Source organism: Cherax quadricarinatus, chromosome 1, assembly GCF_038502225.1.
Source record: "Cherax quadricarinatus isolate ZL_2023a chromosome 1, ASM3850222v1, whole genome shotgun sequence".
Lineage (NCBI taxonomy): Eukaryota > Metazoa > Arthropoda > Malacostraca > Decapoda > Parastacidae > Cherax > Cherax quadricarinatus.
In genome coordinates, this window is record NC_091292.1 from 6737053 (window position 1) to 6761081 (window position 24029).

The 24029-nt window shown below is 44.7% G+C and overlaps 1 protein-coding gene across 1 annotated transcript in view; it reads right to left on the reverse strand.

Moving 5' to 3' along the window:
* Window positions 1–18741: 18741 nt before the first annotated feature.
* The window catches only part of Hey (Hairy/E(spl)-related with YRPW motif), a 33547-nt gene continuing 28259 nt past the window's right edge, over window positions 18742–24029 (reverse strand). The window contains exon 3 of the mRNA XM_053773926.2: window positions 18742–20434. Within this exon, the coding sequence (XP_053629901.1) occupies window positions 19719–20434 (716 nt within the window). The 3' untranslated portion in view covers window positions 18742–19718. The remainder of the gene's footprint in view (window positions 20435–24029) is intronic.

A 24029-nucleotide genomic window follows, 5' to 3' on the forward strand; every position in this document is an offset into this window, starting at 1 on the left:
GTTTGGTTGTTGGTGTGCGGAGGCGTGTGGCGGACGTGTGTCAGCGCTGCCTGGGAGCACTGCTAACACACGTTCTCACGGCCACGTATGAAGAGCAACAGCTTCATAACCAAAGCTGTTTGCTCGTTACCAACTATGCTAATAGATAGAGCGTCGCCGGGTTCCCACACAACTTTTCCTCATGACTGATAAAAAAAATAATTAACTTGCTGTTGTTGTTGCCGTCACTGCATGCGACGTTGTTGTACTGTAATCATGCACAGGTGTAGTCCTATCACCTGGGCACATATCACAAATATATCTGACATACGTCACTCATATAACACACAATACATATGTACTTATCTGGGGGAGAAGAGGATTTCTGTATTCATATACTACAAGCATTAACGGGAAGTCCTTCAGAGCTACCATTACAAGACTGGGGGACTGACCACCTCATAACTACTGCTACAATACTGAGGGACTGACCACCTCATAACTACTGCTACAAGACTGAAGGACTGACCACCTCATAACTACTGCTACAATACTGAGGGACTGACCACCTCATAACTACTGCTACAAGACTGAGGGACTGACCACATCATAACTACTGCTACAATACTGAGGGACTGACCACCTCATAACTACTGCTACAAGACTGAGGGACTGACCACATCATAACTACTGCTACAATACTGAGGGACTGACCACCTCATAACTACTGCTACAAGACTGAGGGACTGACCACCTCATAACTACTGCTACAAGACTGACCACCTCATAACTACTGCTACAAGACTGAGGGGCTGACCATCTCATAACTACTACTGCTACAAAACTGAGGGACTGACCACCTCATAACTACTGCTACAAAACTGAGGGACTGACTACCTTATAACTACTGCTACAAGACTGAGGGACTGACCACCTTATAACTACTGCTACAAGACTGAGGGACTGACCACCTTATAACTACTGCTACAAGACTGAGGGACTGACCACCTCATAACTACTGCTACAAAACTGAGGGACTGACTACCTTATAACTACTGCTACAAGACTGAGGGATTGATCAACTCATAACTACTGCTACAAGACTGAGGGACTGACCATCTCATAACTACTGCTACAAGACTGAGGGACTGACCACCTCATAACTACTGCTACAAGACTGAGGGACTGACCACCTCATAACTACTGCTACAAGACTGAGGGATTGATCACCTCATAACTACTGCTACAAGACTGAGGGACTGACCACCTCATAACTACTGCTACAAGACTGAGGGACTGACCACCTCATAACTACTGTTACAAGACTGAGGGACTGACCACCTCATAACTACTGCTACAAGACTGAGGGACTGACCACCTCATAACTACTGCTACAAAACTGAGGGACTGACCACCTCGTAACTACTACAAGGGTGAGGGGCTGAGCTTCTCATTACTACTACAAGAGTGAGGGACTGACCACCTCATATCTACTGCTACAAGATTGAGGGACTGACCACCTCATAACTACTGCTACAAGACTGAGGGACTGACCACCTCATAACTACTGCTACAAAACTGAGGGACTGACCACCTCATAACTACTGCTACAAGATTGAGGGGCTGACCATCTCATAACTACTGCTACAAGACTGAGGGACTGACCACCTCATAACTGCTACTACAAGGCTGAGGGACTGACCACCTCATAACTACTACAAGACTGAGGAACTAACCACCTCATAACTACTGCTGCAAGACTGAGGAACTGACCACCTCATAACTACTACTACAAGGCTGAGGGACTGACCACCTCATAACTGCTACTACAAGGCTGAGGGACTGACCACCTCATTACTACTACAAGGCTGAGGAACTGACCACCTCATTACTACTACAAGGCTGAGGAACTGACCACCTCATTACTACTACAAGGCTGAGGAACTGACCACCTCATTAATCTACTACAAGGCTGAGGGACTGACCACCTCATTACTACTACAAGGCTGAGGAACTGACCACCTCATTACTACTACAAGGTTGAGGGACTGATCACCTCATTACTACTACAAGGCTGAGGAACTGACCACCTCATTACTACTACAAGGTTGAGGGACTGACCACCTCATTACTACTACAAGGCTGAGGAACTGACCACCTCATTACTACTACAAGGCTGAGGGACTGACCACCTCATTACTACTACAAGGCTGAGGAACTGACCACCTCATTACTACTACAAGGCTGAGGGACTGACCACCTCATTACTACTACAAGGCTGAGGAACTGACCACTATTTCAAATACAAATAAAACCTAACCTAACCTCTCATTCCTCACCTTACCTCCCAGCCACCTAGCTTCCCAGCCACCCAGTCACACCTTACATCCCAGCCACCTAGCTTCCCAGCCACCCAGTCACACCTTACCTCCCAGCCACCTAGCTTCCCAGCCACCCAGTCACACCTTACCTCCCAGCCACCTAGCTTCCCAGCCACCCAGTCACACCTTACCTCCCAGCCACCTAGCTTCCCAGCCACCCAGTCACACCTTACCTCCCAGCCACCTAGCTTCCCAGCCACCCAGTCACACCTTACCTCTCGGCCACCCAGTCACACCTTACCTCCCAGCCACCTAGCTTCCCAGCCACCCAGTCACACCTTACCTCCCAGCCACCTAGCTTCCCAGCCACCCAGTCACACCTTACCTCCCAGCCACCCAGTCACACCTTACCTCCCAGCCACCTAGCTTCCCAGCCACCCAGTCACACCTTACCTCCCAGCCACCTAGCTTCCCAGCCACCTAGATTCCCAGCCACCCAGTCACACCTTACCTCCCAGCCACCTAGCTTCCCAGCCACCCAGTCACACCTTACCTCCCAGCCACCTAGCTTCCCAGCCACCCAGTCACACCTTACCTCTCAGCCACCTAGCTTCCCAGCCACCCAGTCACACCTTACCTCCCAGCCACTTAGCTTCCCAGCCACCCAGTCACACCTTACCTCCCAGCCACCTAGCTTCCCAGCCACCCAGTCACACCTTACCTCCCAGCCACCTAGCTTCCCAGCCACCCAGTCACACCTTACCTCCCAGCCACCTAGCTTCCCAGCCACCCAGTCACACCTTACCTCCCAGCCACCTAGCTTCCCAGCCACCCAGTCACACCTTACCTCCCAGCCACCTAGCTTCCCAGCCACCCAGTCACACCTTACCTCCCAGCCACCTAGCTTCCCAGCCAGCCAGTCACACCTTACCTCCCAGCCACCTAGCTTCCCAGCCACCCAGTCACACCTTACCTCCCAGCCACCTAGCTTCCCAGCCACCCAGTCACACCTTACCTCCCAGCCACCTAGCTTCCCAGCCACCCAGTCACACCTTACCTCCCAGCCACCTAGCTTCCCAGCCACCCAGTCACACCTTACCTCCCAGCCACCTAGCTTCCCAGCCACCCAGTCACACCTTACCTCCCAGCCACCTAGCTTCCCAGCCACCTAGCTTCCCAGCCACCCAGTCACACCTTACCTCCCAGCCACCTAGCTTCCCAGCCACCCAGTCACACCTTACCTCCCAGCCACTTAGCTTCCCAGCCACCCAGTCACACCTTACCTCTCAGCCACCTAGCTTCCCAGCCACCCAGTCACACCTTACCTCCCAGCCACCTAGCTTCCCAGCCACCCAGTCACACCTTACCTCCCAGCCACCTAGCTTCCCAGCCACCCAGTCACACCTTACCTCCCAGCCACCTAGCTTCCCAGCCACCCAGTCACACCTTACCTCCCAGCCACCTAGCTTCCCAGCCACCCAGTCACACCTTACCTCCCAGCCACCTAGCTTCCCAGCCACCCAGTCACCTGCCCTAGAAACAGGTTATCAACAACGGGATCACTAGTTTAGCTTTCGGCACTGTTCCAGTTTTCATTACAAGAACAGACTGAGAAAAAACTTAAAACATTTCATACGAACATAAAAAGGAAGGAACACTGCAGAAGGCCTACTGGCCCATACGAAGCAGATAAATTTATAGAAAGATTTAATTAATTTTTGGGGGGTTTGTTTCTAAGATGTGTAAGTAAAAGCAAGGGTGGCAGATAATCAAGGATACCACATAAACAAGGATGCCACACAATCAAGGAGCCAAATAATCAAAGGTGCCAGATAATCAAGGGTGTTAAATAATCTATGGACCTATAAAGCCCAAAAGGAGACCAACTGCGGCCTCGGGAGGCCAATTAAACCCAAAATGAAAATTAAGACCGATGAGAGGCCGATCAGATCACAGAGAGACCGATTAAGAGTTTGAGACCAATTGAACGAGAGTGATTAATAGCCAAGAGAGATAAATTATGCCTAATGTAAGCCCGATCAAGAGCACAGGGATATCGAATTAGACTAAAACGAGACCGATTAAAACCAAAGGGAGACCGAGTTAGACCAAATGGCAATCGAAACAGCTGAGTGGGAATTACCGGCGCTTATATAACCTCTGAGAATGACTGCCAGACGGATTATCAGACAGGAGGGTAAATGTGGCATTAAATGCTTGGATAAAATAGGATAAACAGCTTGATGGCCGTGGGACAGCCAAATGTATCGATTGATCCCGTCGAGGTCTGGGAAAACTGTCAAGAAATATTTGGCAGATCAATAAGCGGAAGTGACGCAACTGAAACTATCGTACATCCGCGCTATAATGTTTATCTTAATATGAATTTATAATATATGTATATATATATATATATATATATATATATATATATATATATATATATATATATATATATATATATATATATATATGTGGTAAGTATTGTTTTCAAAGCACCAATTTGGTTTATGATTTTTTAATGACCTGAAATTTAAAAAAAAAAAAAGTCATTGCTACTACACCAGAGACCAATTTTCAGACTTTTACTCAAGTAGAGCCAGCCTGTTGGGTCTGGCAGACCAGCCGGTTAGGTCTGGCAGGCCTAGGTAGCTCTTACAACCTGACTCATCCCACATAATAATATTGGCATAGCATTAAAAAAAAAATTGGTTCAGAATGATTCATAGGTCTAGTGTCCCAGTGTTTACAAGAAATAAATCTCATCTTTAGCTACAAAGCTCAGTGGATTTTTGTTTTAGTGTCCGTGGTTTGCTTTTAGTGTCCGTGGTTTCTTTTTAGTGTCCGTGGTTTCTTTTTAGTGTCCGTGGTTTGCTTTTAGTGTCCGTGGTTTTTTTTAGTGTCCGTGGTTTGTTTGTAGTGTCCGTGGTTTGTTTTTAGTGCCCGTGGTTTGTTTTTAGTGTCCGTGGTTTGCTTTTAGTGTCCGTGGTTTATTTTTAGTGTCCGTGGTTTGCTTTTAGTGTCCGTGGTTTGTTTTTAGTGTCCGTGGTTTATTTTTAGTGTCCGTGATTTGGTTTTAGTGTCCGTGGTTTTTTTTAGTGTCCGTGGTTTGTTTGTAGTGTCCGTGGTTTGTTTGTAGTGTCCGTGGTTTGTTTTTAGGGTCCGTGGTTTGCTTTTAGTGTCCGTGGTTTGTTTTTAGTGTCCGTGGTTTGCTTTTAGTGTCCGTGGTTTGTTTTTTAGTGTCCATGGTTTATTTTTAGTGTCCGTGATTTGTTTTTAGTGTCCGTGGTTTATTTTTAGTGTCCGTGATTTGTTTTTAGTGTCCGTGGTTCGTTTTTATTTTTATAGATCTCGTTCCTCTCAAGGAATATTTCTTGATGTCGGTAAGGAGGTTCTTGTTCCTGGAAACATCACCTGTTCTCACTTCCCCAGGATCAAACCTCATTGCCTCCCATTCCGCAGGCGCTGGATGACCTCCCTACGGATTTAGTGCTTCCCTTGATTAATAATAATAATGTAGTTCCCACGGTTCGTCTTTAGTTCCCACCGTTAACCAATATTTCCCACGGCCGGAAGTGGTAACAGATGCAACGGGAGGATGGGGGAGGGGGATCTCAGCTGTTAGCCTTCCCTCTCCCGTCCACGTTCCCCTCTCCCCCCCCGTCCCCTCTTTCCACCCCTCTTCCCCATAATCTCCCCTCACCTGGGAATGGCTGGGAATGGCTGGAGTTCCAAATGAATTGAAACTGAGAACCTTGATTACTGTTGCTGGGAGTGTGGGAATTGTGGGGTGAGAGAGATCCCAAATTATCGGTGATTATCCTTCCATGGAAGAGGAGTCTGGGAGAGGTGGTGGATGGAAAGTGAGGGACGGATGGGAGGGATACAGGGAATAGAGAGGAATATGGAGGGGGAGGCGTGATTAGGAGATAAGAACATTGCAGTAGGCCTTCTCGCTCAGGCTAATAAATAGCTTAATAATATTTATTTCTAGAAGTTCGAGGTATACAGGGTATATATACTATTATATAGAAAGCCCCTTGTTATGCAGAGCATTTCGGGCAAATTAGGTCAAGTTTGTCCCCAGGATGCGACCCATACCAGTCGACTAACACCCAGGTACCTATTTTACTAATAGGTGAACATGGACAACAGGTGTCTTAAGGAAACACGTCCTTATGTTTCTACCCGTACCGGGGATCGACCCCCGGACCTCATTATGAGAGCTGTTCCAGTCACTGTATTGTACCTGTTTATTCTTTATGTGTATGTCCACTCCAGTATAATTGTGCTCACCTAATTGTGATTATACGGGTTGATTCACAGCTCCTGGCCTCGCCTCTTCACTAGTCGCTACCAGGTCATTCTCCCTGCTCCCCGAGTTTTATCATACCTCTTCCTAAAGCTATGTATGGATCCTGCCTCCACTACATCACTCTCCAGGCTATTCCACTTCCTGACAACTCTATGACTGAAACAGAACTTACTAACATTTATATAACTCATCTGAGTTTTCAACTTCCAATTGTGACCCCTTGTTGCTGTGTCCCATCTCTGGAACATCCTGTCTCTATCCACCTTGTCGATTCCTCTCAGTAATTTATAGGTGTATTTACTTCGGTGTAAATACACTAAGAGTATACTTTCATTCCTTAGGTATTAAAGTATTGTTTACCAGTGATAAACAAGTGTCATGCAGCCTTAATGGCCCTCGTTTTGTCCATATATTTTATGCCTCCATTAACCAGATAATACACAAGTAATAATATCAGCATTAATTTGTTTAAGTAACCTTTCCGTATATAAAACTGAGCATTTCAATCTATTGTTCCCAGTCATGTCCCGTAAAGACGACTTTACAATCTTATTCATTTCCCATTTTTATGCCTGTTACCCGTTTGCACACTTCAGTTTTCTCGCTCTCCCTTCCCATTCTCCGACCTCCAACACTTAATTAAGTACGTCATTTAAGAAGAAAAATAAAAGTCTGCTGCCGCAGAAAGCTCCTGCAGTCTCCAGGCTGCAGAAAGCCACTGCAGTCTCCAGGCTGCACTGCAGCAGCCTGCAGAATATATGGTGTTGAAAGACTTGTTACCATCATTAGACAGAATTCCTGTCTGAACCCAAAGGTAACAGAGCTACAGTAGACCACCTGTGGGACTAACACTAACAGAGCTACAGTAGACCACCTGTGGGACTAACACTAACAGAGCTACAGTAGACCACCTGTGGGACTAACACTAACAGAGCTACAGTAGACCACCTGTGGGACTAACACTAACAGAGCTACAGTAGACCACCTGTGGGACTAACACTAACAGAGCTACAGTAGACCACCTGTGGGACTAACACTAACATAACTACACTAGACCACCTGTGGGACTAACACTAACATAGCTACAGTAGACCACCTGTGGGACTAACGCTAACATAACTACACTAGACCACTTGTGAGACTAACACTAACATAACTACAGTAGACCACCTGTGAGACTAACACTAACATAACTACACTAGACCACTTGTGAGACTAACACTAACATAACTACACTAGACCACTTGTGAGACTAACACTAACATAACTACACTAGACCACCTGTGAGACTAACACTAACATAGCTACAGTAGACCACCTGTGGGACTAACACTAACATAACTACACTAGACCACCTGTGGGACTAACACTAACATAACTACACTAGACCACCTGTGAGACTAACACTAACATAACTACACTAGACCACCTGTGAGACTAACACTAACATAGCTACAGTAGACCACCTGTGGGACTAACACTAACATAACTACACTAGACCACTTGTGAGACTAACACTAACATAACTACACTAGACCACCTGTGAGACTAACACTAACATAGCTACAGTAGACCACCTGTGGGACTAACACTAACATAACTACACTAGACCACTTGTGAGACTAACACTAACATAACTACACTAGACCACCTGTGAGACTAACACTAACATAGCTACAGTAGACCACCTGTGGGACTAACACTAACATAGCTACAGTAGACCACCTGTGGAACTAACACTAACATAGCTACAGTAGACCACCTGTGGGACTAACACTAACATAGCTACAGTAGACCACCTGTGGAACTAACACTAACATAGCTACAGTAGACCACCTGTGGGACTAACACTAACATAGCTACAGTAGACCACCTGTGGGACTAACACTAACATAGCTACAGTAGACCACCTGTGGGACTAACACTAACATAGCTACAGTAGACCACCTGTGGGACTAACACTAACATAACTACAGTAGACCACCTGTGGGACTAACACTAACATAGCTACAGTAGACCACCTGTGGGACTAACACTAACATAGCTACAGTAGACCACCTGTGGGACTAACACTAACATAACTACAGTAGACCACCTGTGGGACTAACACTAACATAGCTACAGTAGACCACCTGTGGGACTAACACTAACATATCTACAGTAGACCACCTGTGGGACTAACACTAACATAACTACAGTAGACCACCTGTGGGACTAACACTAACATAGCTACAGTAGACCACCTGTGGGACTAACACTAACATAGCTACAGTAGACCACCTGTGGGACTAACACTAACATAGCTACAGTAGACCACCTGTGGGACTAACACTAACATAGCTATAGTAGACCACCTGTGGGACTAACACTAACATAACTACAGTAGACCACCTGTGGGACTAACACTAACATAGCTACACTAGACCACCTGTGGGACTAACACTAACATAGCTACAGTAGACCACCTGTGGGGATAACACTAACATAGCTACAGTAGACCACCTGTGAGTCTAACACTAACATAGCTACAGTAGACCACTTGTGGGACTAACACTAACATAACTACAGTAGACCACCTGTGGGACTAACACTAACATAGCTACAGTAGACCACCTGTGGGTCTAACACTAACATAGCTATAGTAGACCACCTGTGGGTCTAACACTAACATACCTACAGTAGACCACCTGTGGGTCTAACACTAACATAGCTACAGTAGACTACCTGGGGACTGACACTAACATAGCTACAGTACACCACCTGTGGGTCTAACACTAACATAGCTATAGTAGACCACCTGCGGGACTAACAAGAACATAGCTACAGTAGACCAGCTCTGGGTCTAACACTAACATAGCTACAGTAGACCACCTGTGGGACTAACACTAACATAGCTACAGTAGGCTATCAGTGGGACTTGCACTAACATAGCTACAGTAGACCACCTGTGGGACTAACACTAATATAGCTACAGTAGACCACCAGTGGGACTAACACTAACATAGCTACAGTAGACCACCAGTGGGACTAACACTAACATAGCTACAGTAGACCACCTGTGGGACTAACACTAACAAAGCTACAGTAGACCACCTGTGGGACTAGCACTAACATAGCTACAGTAGACCACCTGTGGGACTAACACTAACATAGCTACAGTAGACCACCAGTGGGACTAGCACTAACATAGCTACAGTAGACCACCTGTGGGACTAACACTAACATAGCTACAGTAGACCACCTGTGGGACTAACACTAACATAGCTACAGTAGACCACCTGTGGGACTAACACTAACATAGCTATAGTAGACCACCTGTGGGACTAACACTAAGATAGCTACAGTAGACCACCTGTGGGTCTAGCATTAACATAGCTACAGTAGACCACCTGTGGGACTAACACTAACATAGCTACAGTAGACCATCTGTGAGTCTAACACTAACATAGCTACAGTAGACCACCTGTGGGTCTAACACTAACATAGCTACAGTAGACCACCTCTGGGTCTAACACTAACATAGCTACAGTAGACCACGTGTGGGACTAACACTAACATAGCTACAGTAGACCACCTGTGGGACTAACACTAACATAGCTACAGTAGACCACCTGTGGGACTAACACTAACATAACTACAGTAGACCACCTGTGGGACTAACACTAACATAGCTACAGTAGACCACCTGTGGGACTAACACTAACATAGCTACAGTAGACCACCTGTGGGACTAACACTAACATAGCTACAGTAGACCACCTGTGGGACTAACACTAACATAGCTACAGTAGACCATCTGTGGGACTAACACTAACATAACTACACTAGACCACCTCTGAGACTAACACTAACATAGCTACAGTAGACCACCTGTGGGACTAACACTAACATAGCTACAGTAGACCACCTGTGGGACTAACACTAACATAACTACAATAGACCACCTGTGAGACTAACACTAACATAGCTACAGTAGACCACGTGTGGGACTAACACTAACATAGCTACAGTAGACCACCTGTGGGACTAACACTAACATAGCTACAGTAGACCACCTGTGGGACTAACACTAACATAACTACACTAGACCACTTGTGAGACTAACACTAACATAGCTACAGTAGACCACCTGTGGGACTAACACTAACATAGCTACAGTAGACCACCTGTGGGACTAACACTAACATAACTACAGTAGACCACCTGTGAGACTAACACTAACATAGCTACAGTAGACCACGTGTGGGACTAACACTAACATAGCTACAGTAGACCACCTGTGGGACTAACACTAACATAGCTACAGTAGACCACCTGTGGGACTAACACTAACATAGCTACAGTAGACCACCTGTGGGACTAACACTAACATAACTACAGTAGACCACCTGTGGGACTAACACTAACATAGCTACAGTAGACCACCTGTGGGTCTAACACTAACATAGCTACAGTAGACCACCTGTGGGGATAACACTAACATAGCTACAGTAGACCACCTGTGAGTCTAACACTAACATAGCTACAGTAGACCACCTGTGAGACTAACACTAACATAACTACAGTAGACCACCTGTGGGACTAACACTAACATAGCTACAGTAGACCACCTGTGGGACTAACACTAACATAGCTACAGTAGACCACCTGTGGGACTAACACTAACATAGCTACAGTAGACCACCTGTGGGTCTAACACTAACATAGCTGTAGTAGACCACCTGTGGGACTAACACTAACATAGCTACAGTAGACCACCTCTGGGTCTAACACTAACATAGCTACAGAAGACCACCTGTGGGACTAACACTAACATAGCTACAGTAGACCATCAGTGGGACTAACACTAAGATAGCTACAGTAGACCACCTGTGGGACTAACACTAATATAGCTACAGTAGACCACCTGTGGGACTAACACTAACATAGCTACAGTAGACCACCAGTGGGACTAGCACTAACATAGCTACAGTAGACCACCTGTGGGACTAACACTAACATAGCTATAGTAGACCACCTGTGGGACTAACACTAACATAGCTACAGTAGACCACCTGTGGGACTAACACTAACATAGCTACAGTAGACCACCTGTGGGACTAACACTAACATAGCTACAGTAGACCACCTGTGGGACTAACACTAACATAGCTACAGTAGACCACCTGTGGGACTAACACTAACATAGCTACAGTAGACCACCTGTGGGACTAACACTAACATAGCTACAGTAGACCACCTGTGGGACTAACACTAACATAGCTACAGTAGACCACCTGTGGGACTAACACTAACATAGCTACAGTAGACCACCTGTGGGACTAACACTAACATAGCTACAGTAGACCACCTGTGGGACTAACACTAACATAGCTGGCCGCACTGAGACGAGCAACGGTCATACTTCAGTAACACAGTCAACGTTTTCTGTGGCTCCAAGTTTACACTCCAAGCACCTGAGAATCATGTTTGCACACAACACTGTAAAAATGTGCCGATGAAGCCTCATGTGTAACACTTAGGTTTCTTCATTGCCTAAACATTGCGCCTGTACGACTGGTTCCTTCAGTCGAATACAGGCGTTTATAACACTGAAAGCAGCAGTAAATAAATGTATCCAAGTGTTATTCATCGACATGTCGGTACTGTGCACTATCAATGTTTGGACTGTCATAATAGATATCACAAATTACTCCTGTGTTGATCAGAACAGCTGCCGGGTCACCGCATGGAGAAGACCCGGGCCAGGACCTGTCCTGGCGAACCTATCTTTTCCTGATCAGAACAGGATCAGGAATTAGCTGTGATAATGCCAGTGACAAGGTAGATAGGATGGCGTGTAGCATGACGGGGTGTGAGTTACAACTGTGCCTCAGGCTTTATCATGCTTCTGAAGAAAGAAATAGGCTGATGTACATGCTCCATTTCCTTTGTATTTTGTTTCGTGGGGCTTCTGTCTACTATTTTTTTGTCAGGGCAAAAGAAAAAATAATTTTAGTAATGGATTGATCACATCTTTACCTCTGCACTTCTTCTGCTGTCTCCAATTTTAATCACCTCTGTATTCGACTAAAGAAGTCTGCTGTGTAGGCAACACGTTTAAGAATTAAAGATACTAAAGAGCCTCACATATGTCTTGTTCATCATAACAATGAGCTGGTAGATATTGTTGGGGGTAGATAGCCTAATCTGGTTTTAGTGTTGATACTGAGGTAATGCTGCTCTCCTTACAGCCTAGACAGGATCTTCCTTGATCAGTAGCTACGTGTAGATATTGATTTAGTTGACTTTTATTACCCCCTACTATGAATATCATGGCAGTACTCTAATTCATATTGTTTGAAACTATGTGTAACTGGGTAAACCCATAATACTGGTATAATGTGTAGGAGGTTATCTCCTGGTTGTATGCACCTTGTGTAGTCACACCTTCACCTGCCACCAAAGGAAACAGCCGTCAAAGGCACAGACATAGCCTTTGGCTATCAGTTTAGGAGTCGTTCTGGTGCAGAGGCTAGTATTGCTCTGAGTAATAGTGTATTTGTCATCGGGCCGGGCCAAGATCGGCCCTGTTGTACCTAGTTACATAATCATCGTCTATTGCAACTTGGCTTATAAATTATCCCTTATAACTGACAAGACCACTGATTAAGGCCAAAGAGGCCTGAGCTTGCTACCATCTGCAGCTCATAAGACTGCCATCCCCACGAGCCCCTTTGAGGCGGGGTAGATGGCAGACCAGAGGCCTAGCTTCTCCCTACGAGCCCCGTGAGGGCGGGGAATGTGGCTAGGCCTGGGGACACTTGGTCCCAAAGATGAGAAGGTACTGTACCTCCTCCCATGGGAGACTTAAGTCTCGAGACACTCCCCAGATAGGGAGCCAAGGCCGGGTCACCACTACTTGGAAAAGACCCGGGCCGGGAGAATACCGGCGAATAAAAAAAAAAAAAAAAAAAAAAGATTAAGGCCAATGAACCATCTTACCATCTTGTAACAGTTACTGTCGCCAGTATAAAAGTCATCTTGCTTAATGATATTACCTCCGGTCAGACTCGCAGTCAAACACAGGAACCACTAGCCCATGACCCAAAAAATTAGTTCTGAAAACTATATACACGATCATGTGCAGCATATTTGAGATATCTGTAGTAATACAGTGGCAGAGTATACGTACAGTATACAAATAAGACACAATGCGGGTTATGGCATGCTATTGAGAAGAAGTTTCGCTCATTAGGGCCTATATAAAATCATTAATAAGCTCTCTGGTGAACCAAACGTCTTCACAATAAAATGCCACAACCCGTATTGTCTTATTTACACTTTAAGTGAGACTCTTGACCAAGCAGAGTCTACCAGGTTTAACTTGTGTAATACGAAGCAAGTGAACGATCCTCCACACACAGTTGGATACCCTACTTGTTTACCTTCAGTATATTTACTGACAACTCTGTCACCAATAATTGTAATCCTGCGTAATTTACGATTTCTTTGATTTATTTTGTATCTTTTTGAGTAAAACAAAATAAGGAATTATTCCTGAAATTAAAAATATTTTTCAGTAATAGTAAATTGTCCTTAGGGTGAAATTTGCATATTTTTTCCTAGAAAATATAGAGGGGATCTACATTTTCCAGACTTTACGTCTTATGTTCCTCTGTGAATTTCATTGAACAGAGTCTGGTAGGTAATGGTGACTGAACAGTGTCTGGTAGGTAATGGTGACTGAACAGTGTCTGGTAGGTAATGGTGACTGAACGGTGTCTGGTAGGTAATGGTGACTGAACAGTGTCTGGTAGGTAATGGTGACTGAACGGTGTCTGGTAGGTAATGGTGACTGAACAGTGTCTGGTAGGTAATGGTGACTGAACGGTGTCTGGTAGGTAATGGTGACTGAACAGTGTCTGGTAGGTAATGGTGACTGAACAGTGTCTGGTAGGTAATGGTGACTGAACGGTGTCTGGTAGGTAATGGTGACTGAACAGTGTCTGGTAGGTAATGGTGACTGAACAGTGTCTGGTAGGTAATGGTGACTGAACAGTGTCTGGTAGGTAATGGTGACTGAACAGTGTCTGGTAGGTAATGGTGACTGAACAGTGTCTGGTAGGTAATGGTGACTGAACAGTGTCTGGTAGGTAATGGTGACTGAACGGTGTCTGGTAGGTAATGGTGACTGAACAGTGTCTGGTAGGTAATGGTGACTGAACAGTGTCTGGTAGGTAATGGTGACTGAACAGTGTCTGGTAGGTAATGGTGACTGAACAGTGTCTGGTAGGTAATGGTGACTGAACAGTGTCTGGTAGGTAATGGTGACTGAACGGTGTCTGGTAGGTAATGGTGACTGAACAGTGTCTGGTAGGTAATGGTGACTGAACAGTGTCTGGTAGGTAATGGTGACTGAACAGTGTCTGGTAGGTAATGGTGACTGAACAGTGTCTGGTAGGTAATGGTGACTGAACAGTGTCTGGTAGGTAATGGTGACTGAACAGTGTCTGGTAGGTAATGGTGACTGAACAGTGTCTGGTAGGTAATGGTGACTGAACAGTGTCTGGTAGGTAATGGTGACTGAACAGTGTCTGGTAGGTAATGGTGACTGAACAGTGTCTGGTAGGTAATGGTGACTGAACAGTGTCTGGTAGGTAATGGTGACTGAACAGTGTCTGGTAGGTAATGGTGACTGAACAGTGTCTGGTAGGTAATGGTGACTGAACAGTGTCTGGTAGGTAATGGTGACTGAACAGTGTCTGGTAGGTAATGGTGACTGAACAGTGTCTGGTAGGTAATGGTGACTGAACAGTGTCTGGTAGATAATGGTGTACGGACAGTGTCTGGTAGGTAATGGTGACTGAACAGTGTCTGGTAGGTAATGGTGACTGAACAGTGTCTGGTAGGTAATGGTGACTGAACAGTGTCTGGTAGGTAATGGTGACTGAACAGTGTCTGGTAGGTAATGGTGACTGAACAGTGTCTGGTAGGTAATGGTGACTGAACAGTGTCTGGTAGGTAATGGTGACTGAACAGTGTCTGGTAGGTAATGGTGACTGAACGGTGTCTGGTAGGTAATGGTGACTGAACAGTGTCAGGTAGGTAATGGTGACTGAACAGTGTCAGGTAGGTAATGGTGACTGAACAGTGTCTGGTAGGTAATGGTGACTGAACGGTGTCTGGTAGGTAATGGTGACTGAACAGTGTCAGGTAGGTAATGGTGACTGAACAGTGTCAGGTGGGTAATGGTGACTGAACAGTGTCTGGTAGGTAATGGTGACTGAACAGTGTCTGGTAGGTAATGGTGACTGAACAGTGTCTGGTAGGTAATGGTGACTGAACGGTGTCTGGTAGGTAATGGTGACTGAACAGTGTCTGGTAGGTAATGGTGACTGAACAGTGTCAGGTAGGTAATGGTGACTGAACAGTGTCTGGTAGGTAATGGTGACTGAACAGTGTCTGGTAGGTAATGGTGACTGAACAGTGTCTGGTAGGTAATGGTGACTGAACAGTGTCTGGTAGGTAATGGTGACTGAACAGTGTCTGGTAGGTAATGGTGACTGAACAGTGTCAGGTAGGTAATGGTGACTGAACAGTGTCAGGTAGGTAATGGTGACTGAACAGTGTCAGGTAGGTAATGGTGACTGAACAGTGTCTGGTAGGTAATGGTGACTGAACAGTGTCAGGTAGGTAATGGTGACTGAACAGTGTCTGGTAGGTAATGGTGACTGAACAGTGTCTGGTACGTAATGGTGACTGAACAGTGTCAGGTAGGTAATGGTGACTGAACAGTGTCTGGTAGGTAATGGTGACTGAACGGTGTCTGGTAGGTAATGGTGACTGAACGGTGTCAGGTAGGTAATGGTGACTGAACGGTGTCAGGTAGGTAATGGTGACTGAACAGTGTCAGGTAGGTAATGGTGACTGAACAGAGTCTGGTAGGTAATGGTGACTGAACAGTGTCTGGTAGGTAATGGTGACTGAACAGTGTCAGGTAGGTAATGGTGACTGAACGGTGTCTGGTAGGCAATGGTGACTGAACGGTGTCTGGTAGGTAATGGTGACTGAACGGTGTCTGGTAGGTAATGGTGACTGAACGGTGTCTGGTAGGTAATGGTGACTGAACAGTGTCAGGTAGGTAATGGTGACTGAACAGTGTCTGGTAGGTAATGGTGACTGAACGGTGTCTGGTAGGTAATGGTGACTGAACGGTGTCTGGTAGGTAATGGTGACTGAACAGTGTCTGGTAGGTAATGGTGACTGAACAGTGTCTGGTAGGTAATGGTGACTGAACAGTGTCTGGTAGGTAATGGTGACTGAACGGTGTCTGGTAGGTAATGGTGACTGAACGGTGTCTGGTAGGTAATGGTGACTGAACGGTGTCTGGTAGGTAATGGTGACTGAACAGTGTCTGGTAGGTAATGGTGACTGAACAGTGTCTGGTAGGTAATGGTGACTGAACGGTGTCTGGTAGGTAGTGGTGACTGAACAGTGTCTGGTAGGTAATGGTGACTGAACAGTGTCTGGTAGGTAATGGTGACTGAACAGTGTCTGGTAGGTAATGGTGACTGAACGGTGTCTGGTAGGTAATGGTGACTGAACGGTGTCTGGTAGGTAATGGTGACTGAACAGTGTCTGGTAGGTAATGGTGACTGAACGGTGTCTGGTAGTTAATGGTGACTGAACGGTGTCTGGTAGGTAATGGTGACTGAACGGTGTCTGGTAGGTAATGGTGACTGAACAGTGTCTGGTAGGTAATGGTGACTGAACGGTGTCTGGTAGGTAATGGTGACTGAACGGTGTCTGGTAGGTAATGGTGACTGAACGGTGTCTGGTAGGTAATGGTGACTGAACGGTGTCTGGTAGGTAATGGTGACTGAACAGTGTCTGGTAGGTAATGGTGACTGAACGGTGTCTGGTAGGTAGTGTTGTGCTCCCTTAATGACATTTGACGTTACTTCAATTCCGTTGCACCGTCATCGTCCCTACCATTCCCTCAGTCTTTTTTTTCTAACCTTTAAGGTCGGTACACTGAAGACCTTAATATACAAAAATACACTCGGGGCTTTTACGAGAGTTGTGCTACGACAAGTCAGTCTCGTTCCTTCAAAGAAGTTTCTATCATAAACCTTAACAGTGTGACTGAGTCTGTTAGGAAAATCGTAGCTGCTAACTTGGTCGACGCCTCGCACCAGGACAAGGAGAGCTTCAATAATAATAATAATAATAATAATAATAATAATAATAATAATAATAATAATAATAATAATAATAATAATAATAATAATATCTTTATTTCTACAAGTACATGTACAAGGTATACAGTCCTAGCTGACATCAGTGACATACTGCTAGAAAGCCGCTTGTTATGCTGAGTATTTCGGGCAAATTAGGTCAGTTTTGTCCCAGGATGCGACCCACACCAGTCGACTAACACCTAGGTACTCATTATTACTGATGGGTGAACATGGACAACCGGTGATCACCTTACAAAATTGATTACTTAAGGCGAGGGAGCAAAGGGGGAAAAATGGAGAGTTTTCAGTGCTTTTGATGCGATTTTTGTGTCTCATCTGATTGGCTTCGACACTTTAACTCTGATAACTTGATAAGGCAACTTCTGAGCGGCTTTAAACTTAATGTACAGGTGTAAATTAGGATATTATTCTGAGATAACAAGAGAAAACCTCCTGAGAAAGCTTGTGAGTTGGGGTTTCTTAATGGGAGATTTAAATTAGTCTGTGATGTGCATCGTCCTAATTTTAACATTTCTATTGAAGAAATTTGGATATTAGTTTTAAGGGGGGACTTACGAAAGCCTCTTCTGCTTAACTTCACATCCTCACCGTTCATATGTAACCACATTAGAAGCTGATGCCGCACTCTGCACTATTCCTTTTCACTGACTGGTGAAATATTTCCTCGATAAAAATTTCCAAATTCTGCACAAGCGTCTAATTTATAAACTTGTCTATTTTCTGAGGCACTGACATCACGTCCTTCCGAGTGTGCTGAGGTAGAGAGGGCTGGGGTCATGCAATACTGGGATACCTTTCCTGGATCACTAAGGTGCAGGAGTCAGGGATACGTCTGGTTCTTGTATTCCCGAGGAAACGATAAACCCGCTGGGGCCATACACCGTCTTGGGTATAAAGTACACAGAGTGGCTTTATATTACTTTATTTGTTTTATTTATTTTACAAATGATAAAAAATATGAAACTCGTTCATTTACACTAGACATTTACACGGTATTTACACTAGACATTTACACGGTATTTACACTAGACATTTACACGGTATTTACACTAGACATTTACACGGTATTTACACTAGACATTTACACGGTATTTACACTAGTCATTTACACGGTATTTACACAAGACGTTATTGCACTAAGACTAATGAAAATGATGGTGGTGGTGATGGTGGTAGTGGTGGTGGTAGTGGTGGTGGTAGTGGTGGTGGTAGTGGTGATGACGGTGGTGGTACTCATGGTGGTGGTGGTGATGGTGGTGATAGTAGGGGTAATGGTGGTGGTAGTGATGGTGATGGTAGCGTTGGTAGCGGTAGTGGTGGTGATGGTAGGAGTAATGGTGGTGATGGTGGTAGCGGTGATGGTGGTAGCGGTGATGGTGGTAGCGGTGATGGTGATAATGACGATGATGACTTTCACTATAAAGGTATTTTTTGGTAGTTTTTATATTGGCGATGATGATGATGGTGGTGGTGGATCCGGTGGTAGTGATGATAGTGGTAGTAATGTGGGAGGTATTGTTGATGGTGAGAGTAACGATGATACCTGGTCCCTAAAAGTTCACATCACAGCAATATGTAAGCTCAAAGCTCCACTCGATTCTCTCTCTCTCTCTATCTCTCTCTCTCTCTCTCTCTCTCTCTCTCTCTCTCTCTCTCTCTCTCTCTCTCTCTCTCTCTCTCTCTCTCTCTCTCTCTCTCTCTCTCTCTCTCTCTCTCTCTCTCTCTCTCTCTCTCTCTCTCTCTCTCTCTCTCTCTCTCTCTCTCTCTCTCTACACACACACACACACCTCGTGAGACTTATATATACAGTGCTTTGGCAGAGATAAAATATTACAGTGAGGCGTGGGCGTGCTGTGGGCTTCAATAAGCTATCTCAGCACCCCAGGGTCTATAAGGCTTGACTCCCGTGCCTGGAGGTTGCAACCCACCGGGGTTGTAAGCTGCGGGGTTGAGGCTTCCGGTGTTGCCGGAGAGGCTAAGGTTGGGTAGGTTGGTGGGTGCGTTGGCGGGGAAGGTGTGGGCGTTGAGGTTGAGATGGTAGTTGGCGTGGGGCGTGGAGGCAGTGCTCATGGTGACGGAGGGCACTTGAGGTGCCCCCGCTCCTGTGGTGGGCAGCCGGGGCACCTGCCCTCCTCCTCCGAGGCTGCAGCCAGAGGTGCCCACCTCCCCGCTGGAGGAGGGGGCGCTGAAGGCGGACATACCGTGGCTCTGGTCTAGCCCCACGCTGGGGGCGTGATGTGCGGGGGATGGGTGGTGGGCTGCCCCGTGAGGGGAAGGCAGAACATGCCCTTGAAATCCCCCCAGGGAAGACCCGGATGGGTAGGACGTAGAAGGGGGCGCAGGCGCAGGCTGTGGGGAACCCCATCCCCAGGAGGACGCGGCCTGCTTGTTGGCCAGGTCGCGCTGCGCTGCATAGCACTGCAGGTGACTCATGAGGCGCAGACGTAGCGGGTCCTGGATATCCATGCCCTCGATGGTGACAAGATAGCGCGCTACCTCCGCCGCGCACTCGCGGAAGCCAATGTTGTGGTAGTCCATAGCAAACTTGTTAGGGTCGTAAGCCAGCGCATCTAAACCTGCAAGAAGAACAACAGTCAGAACTACTACTATTACTGCTACAACTACTAATATTGCGACTACTACTATTACTACTACTACACTGTTATAAGTACCTCTTTTGTATCACTTACAACTCTAATATTCGCACCATTTTACCACGAGAGTAAATTCACCAGCTACAGGAGAACTGGGAAGATACCGAAGGAGAGAGAAACGGAGGAGGGAGTGGGGGGGGAGCAAGAGGGAAAGAGAGAAAGGTGGGAAAGAAGAGGGAGGTAGGGAGGGAGGTAAGGGGGGGAGGGAGGGAGGGATGGTAGGGAGGGAGGGAGGTAGGGAGGTAGGGAGGGAGGAAGGAGGGGAGAAACGTGACTTTTGACTGGGGTCACATCCAGCCTGGGAACCATAACCCCACCCCTTCTCTGTCTCTCTCTCTCTCTATCTCTCTCTCTGTCTCTCTCTCTCTCTCTCTCTCTCTGTATGTATGTGTATGTATGAATATCTATCTATTTATCTATATCTATCTATCTATCTATCTATCTATCTATCTATATATATATATATATATATATATATATATATATTATATATATATATATATATATTATATATAATATATATATATATATATATATATATATATATATATATATATATATATATATATATATATATATATATATATATATATATATATATATATATATATATATATTATATATATATATATATATATATATATATATATATATATATATATATATATTATATATATATATATATATATATATATATATTTATTTATTTTATTATCACACCGGCCGATTCCCACCAAGGCAGGGTGGCCCGAAAAAGAAAAACTTTCACCATCATTCACTCCATCACTGTCTTGCCAGAAGGGTGCTTTACACTACAGTTTTTAAACTGCAACATTAACACCCCTCCTTCAGAGTGCAGGCACTGTACTTCCCATCTCCAGGACTCAAGTCCGGCCTGCCGGTTTCCCTGAATCCCTTCATAAATGTTACTTTGCTCACACTCCAACAGCACGTCAAGTATTAAAAACCATTTGTCTCCATTCACTCCTATCAAACACGCTCACGCATGCCTGCTGGAAGTCCAAGCCCCTCGCACACAAAACCTCCTTTACCCCCTCCCTCCAACCCTTCCTAGGCCGACCCCTACCCCGCCTTCCTTCCACTACAGACTGATACACTCTTGAAGTCATTCTGTTTCGCTCCATTCTCTCTACATGTCCGAACCACCTCAACAACCCTTCCTCAGCCCTCTGGACAACAGTTTTGGTAATCCCGCACCTCCTCCTAACTTCCAAACTACGAATTCTCTGCATTATATTCACACCACACATTGCCCTCAGACATGACATCTCCACTGCCTCCAGCCTTCTCCTCGCTGCAACATTCATCACCCACGCTTCACACCCATATAAGAGCGTTGGTAAAACTATACTCTCATACATTCCCCTCTTTGCCTCCAAGGACAAAGTTCTTTGTCTCCACAGACTCCTAAGTGCACCACTCACTCTTTTTCCCTCATCAATTCTATGATTCACCTCATCTTTCATAGACCCATCTGCTGACACGTCCACTCCCAAATATCTGAATACGTTCACCTCCTCCATACTCTCTCCCTCCAATCTGATATTCAATCTTTCATCACCTAATCTTTTTGTTATCCTCATAACCTTACTCTTTCCTGTATTCACCTTTAATTTTCTTCTTTTGCACACCCTACCAAATTCATCCACCAATCTCTGCAACTTCTCTTCAGAATCTCCCAAGAGCACAGTGTCATCAGCAAAGAGCAGCTGTGACAACTCCCACTTTGTGTGTGATTCTTTATCTTTTAACTCCACGCCTCTTGCCAAGACCCTCGCATTTACTTCTCTTACAACCCCATCTATAAATATATTAAACAACCACGGTGACATCACACATCCTTGTCTAAGGCCTACTTTTACTGGGAAAAAATTTCCCTCTTTCCTACATACTCTAACTTGAGCCTCACTATCCTCGTAAAAACTCTTCACTGCTTTCAGTAACCTACCTCCTACACCATACACTTGCAACATCTGCCACATTGCCCCCCTATCCACCCTGTCATACGCCTTTTCCAAATCCATAAATGCCACAAAGACCTCTTTAGCCTTATCTAAATACTGTTCACTTATATGTTTCACTGTAAACACCTGGTCCACACACCCCCTACCTTTCCTAAAGCCTCCTTGTTCATCTGCTATCCTATTCTCCGTCTTACTCTTAATTCTTTCAATTTATAACTCTACCATACACTTTACCAGGTACACTCAACAGACTTATCCCCCTATAATTTTTGCACTCTCTTTTATCCCCTTTGCCTTTATACAAAGGAACTATGCATGCTCTCTGCCAATCCCTAGGTACCTTACCTTCTTCCATACATTTATTAAATAATTGCACCAACCACTCCAAAACTATATCCCCACCTGCTTTTAACATTTCTATCTTTATCCCATCAATCCCGGCTGCCTTACCCCCTTTCATTTTACCTACTGCCTCACGAACTTCCCCCACACTCACAACTGGCTCTTCCTCACTCCTACAAGATGTTATTCCTCCTTGCCCTATACACGAAATCACAGCTTCCCTATCTTCATCAACATTTAACAATTCCTCAAAATATTCCTTCCATCTTCCCAATACCTCTAACTCTCCATTTAATAACTCTCCTCTCCTATTTTTAACTGACAAATCCATTTGTTCTCTAGGCTTTCTTAACTTGTTAATCTCACTCCAAAACTTTTTCTTATTTTCAACAAAATTTGTTGATAACATCTCACCCACTCTCTCATTTGCTCTCTTTTTACATTGCTTCACCACTCTCTTAACTTCTCTCTTTTTCTCCATATACTCTTCCCTCCTTGCATCACTTCTACTTTGTAAAAACTTCTCATATATATATGTATATATATGTATATATATATATATGTATATATATATATATATATATATATATATATATATGTATATATATGTATATATATATATATGTATATATATGTATATATATATATATGTATATATATGTATATATATATATATGTATATATATGTATATATATATATGTGTATATATATGTATATATATATATGTATATATATATATATGTATATATATGTATATATATATATGTATATATATGTATATATATATATGTATATATATGTATATATATATATATATATATATATAAACACATACTAGCTGTCTCCCACCGAGGCAGGGTGACCCGAAAAAAATAATTTCATCATCACTCACTCCATCACCGTCATGCCAGAAGCGCGCCAATACTTCGGTTTTGATGCCCGTCTAAATGTAATATCCACAACCCTCCTTCGGAGTGCAGGCGCTGTACTCCCAACCACCACGCTAACTGGTTTCTCTAAATCTCTTCATAAATGTTACCTTGATTACACTCCAACAGCACGACAAGTCATAAAAACTACTTGCCTCCATTCATTCCTATCTAGCACGCTAACAAACGCCTGTTGGACGTTCAAGCCCCTCGCATACAAAACTTACTTTACCTCCTCCCTCCGACCTCTCCTAGGACGA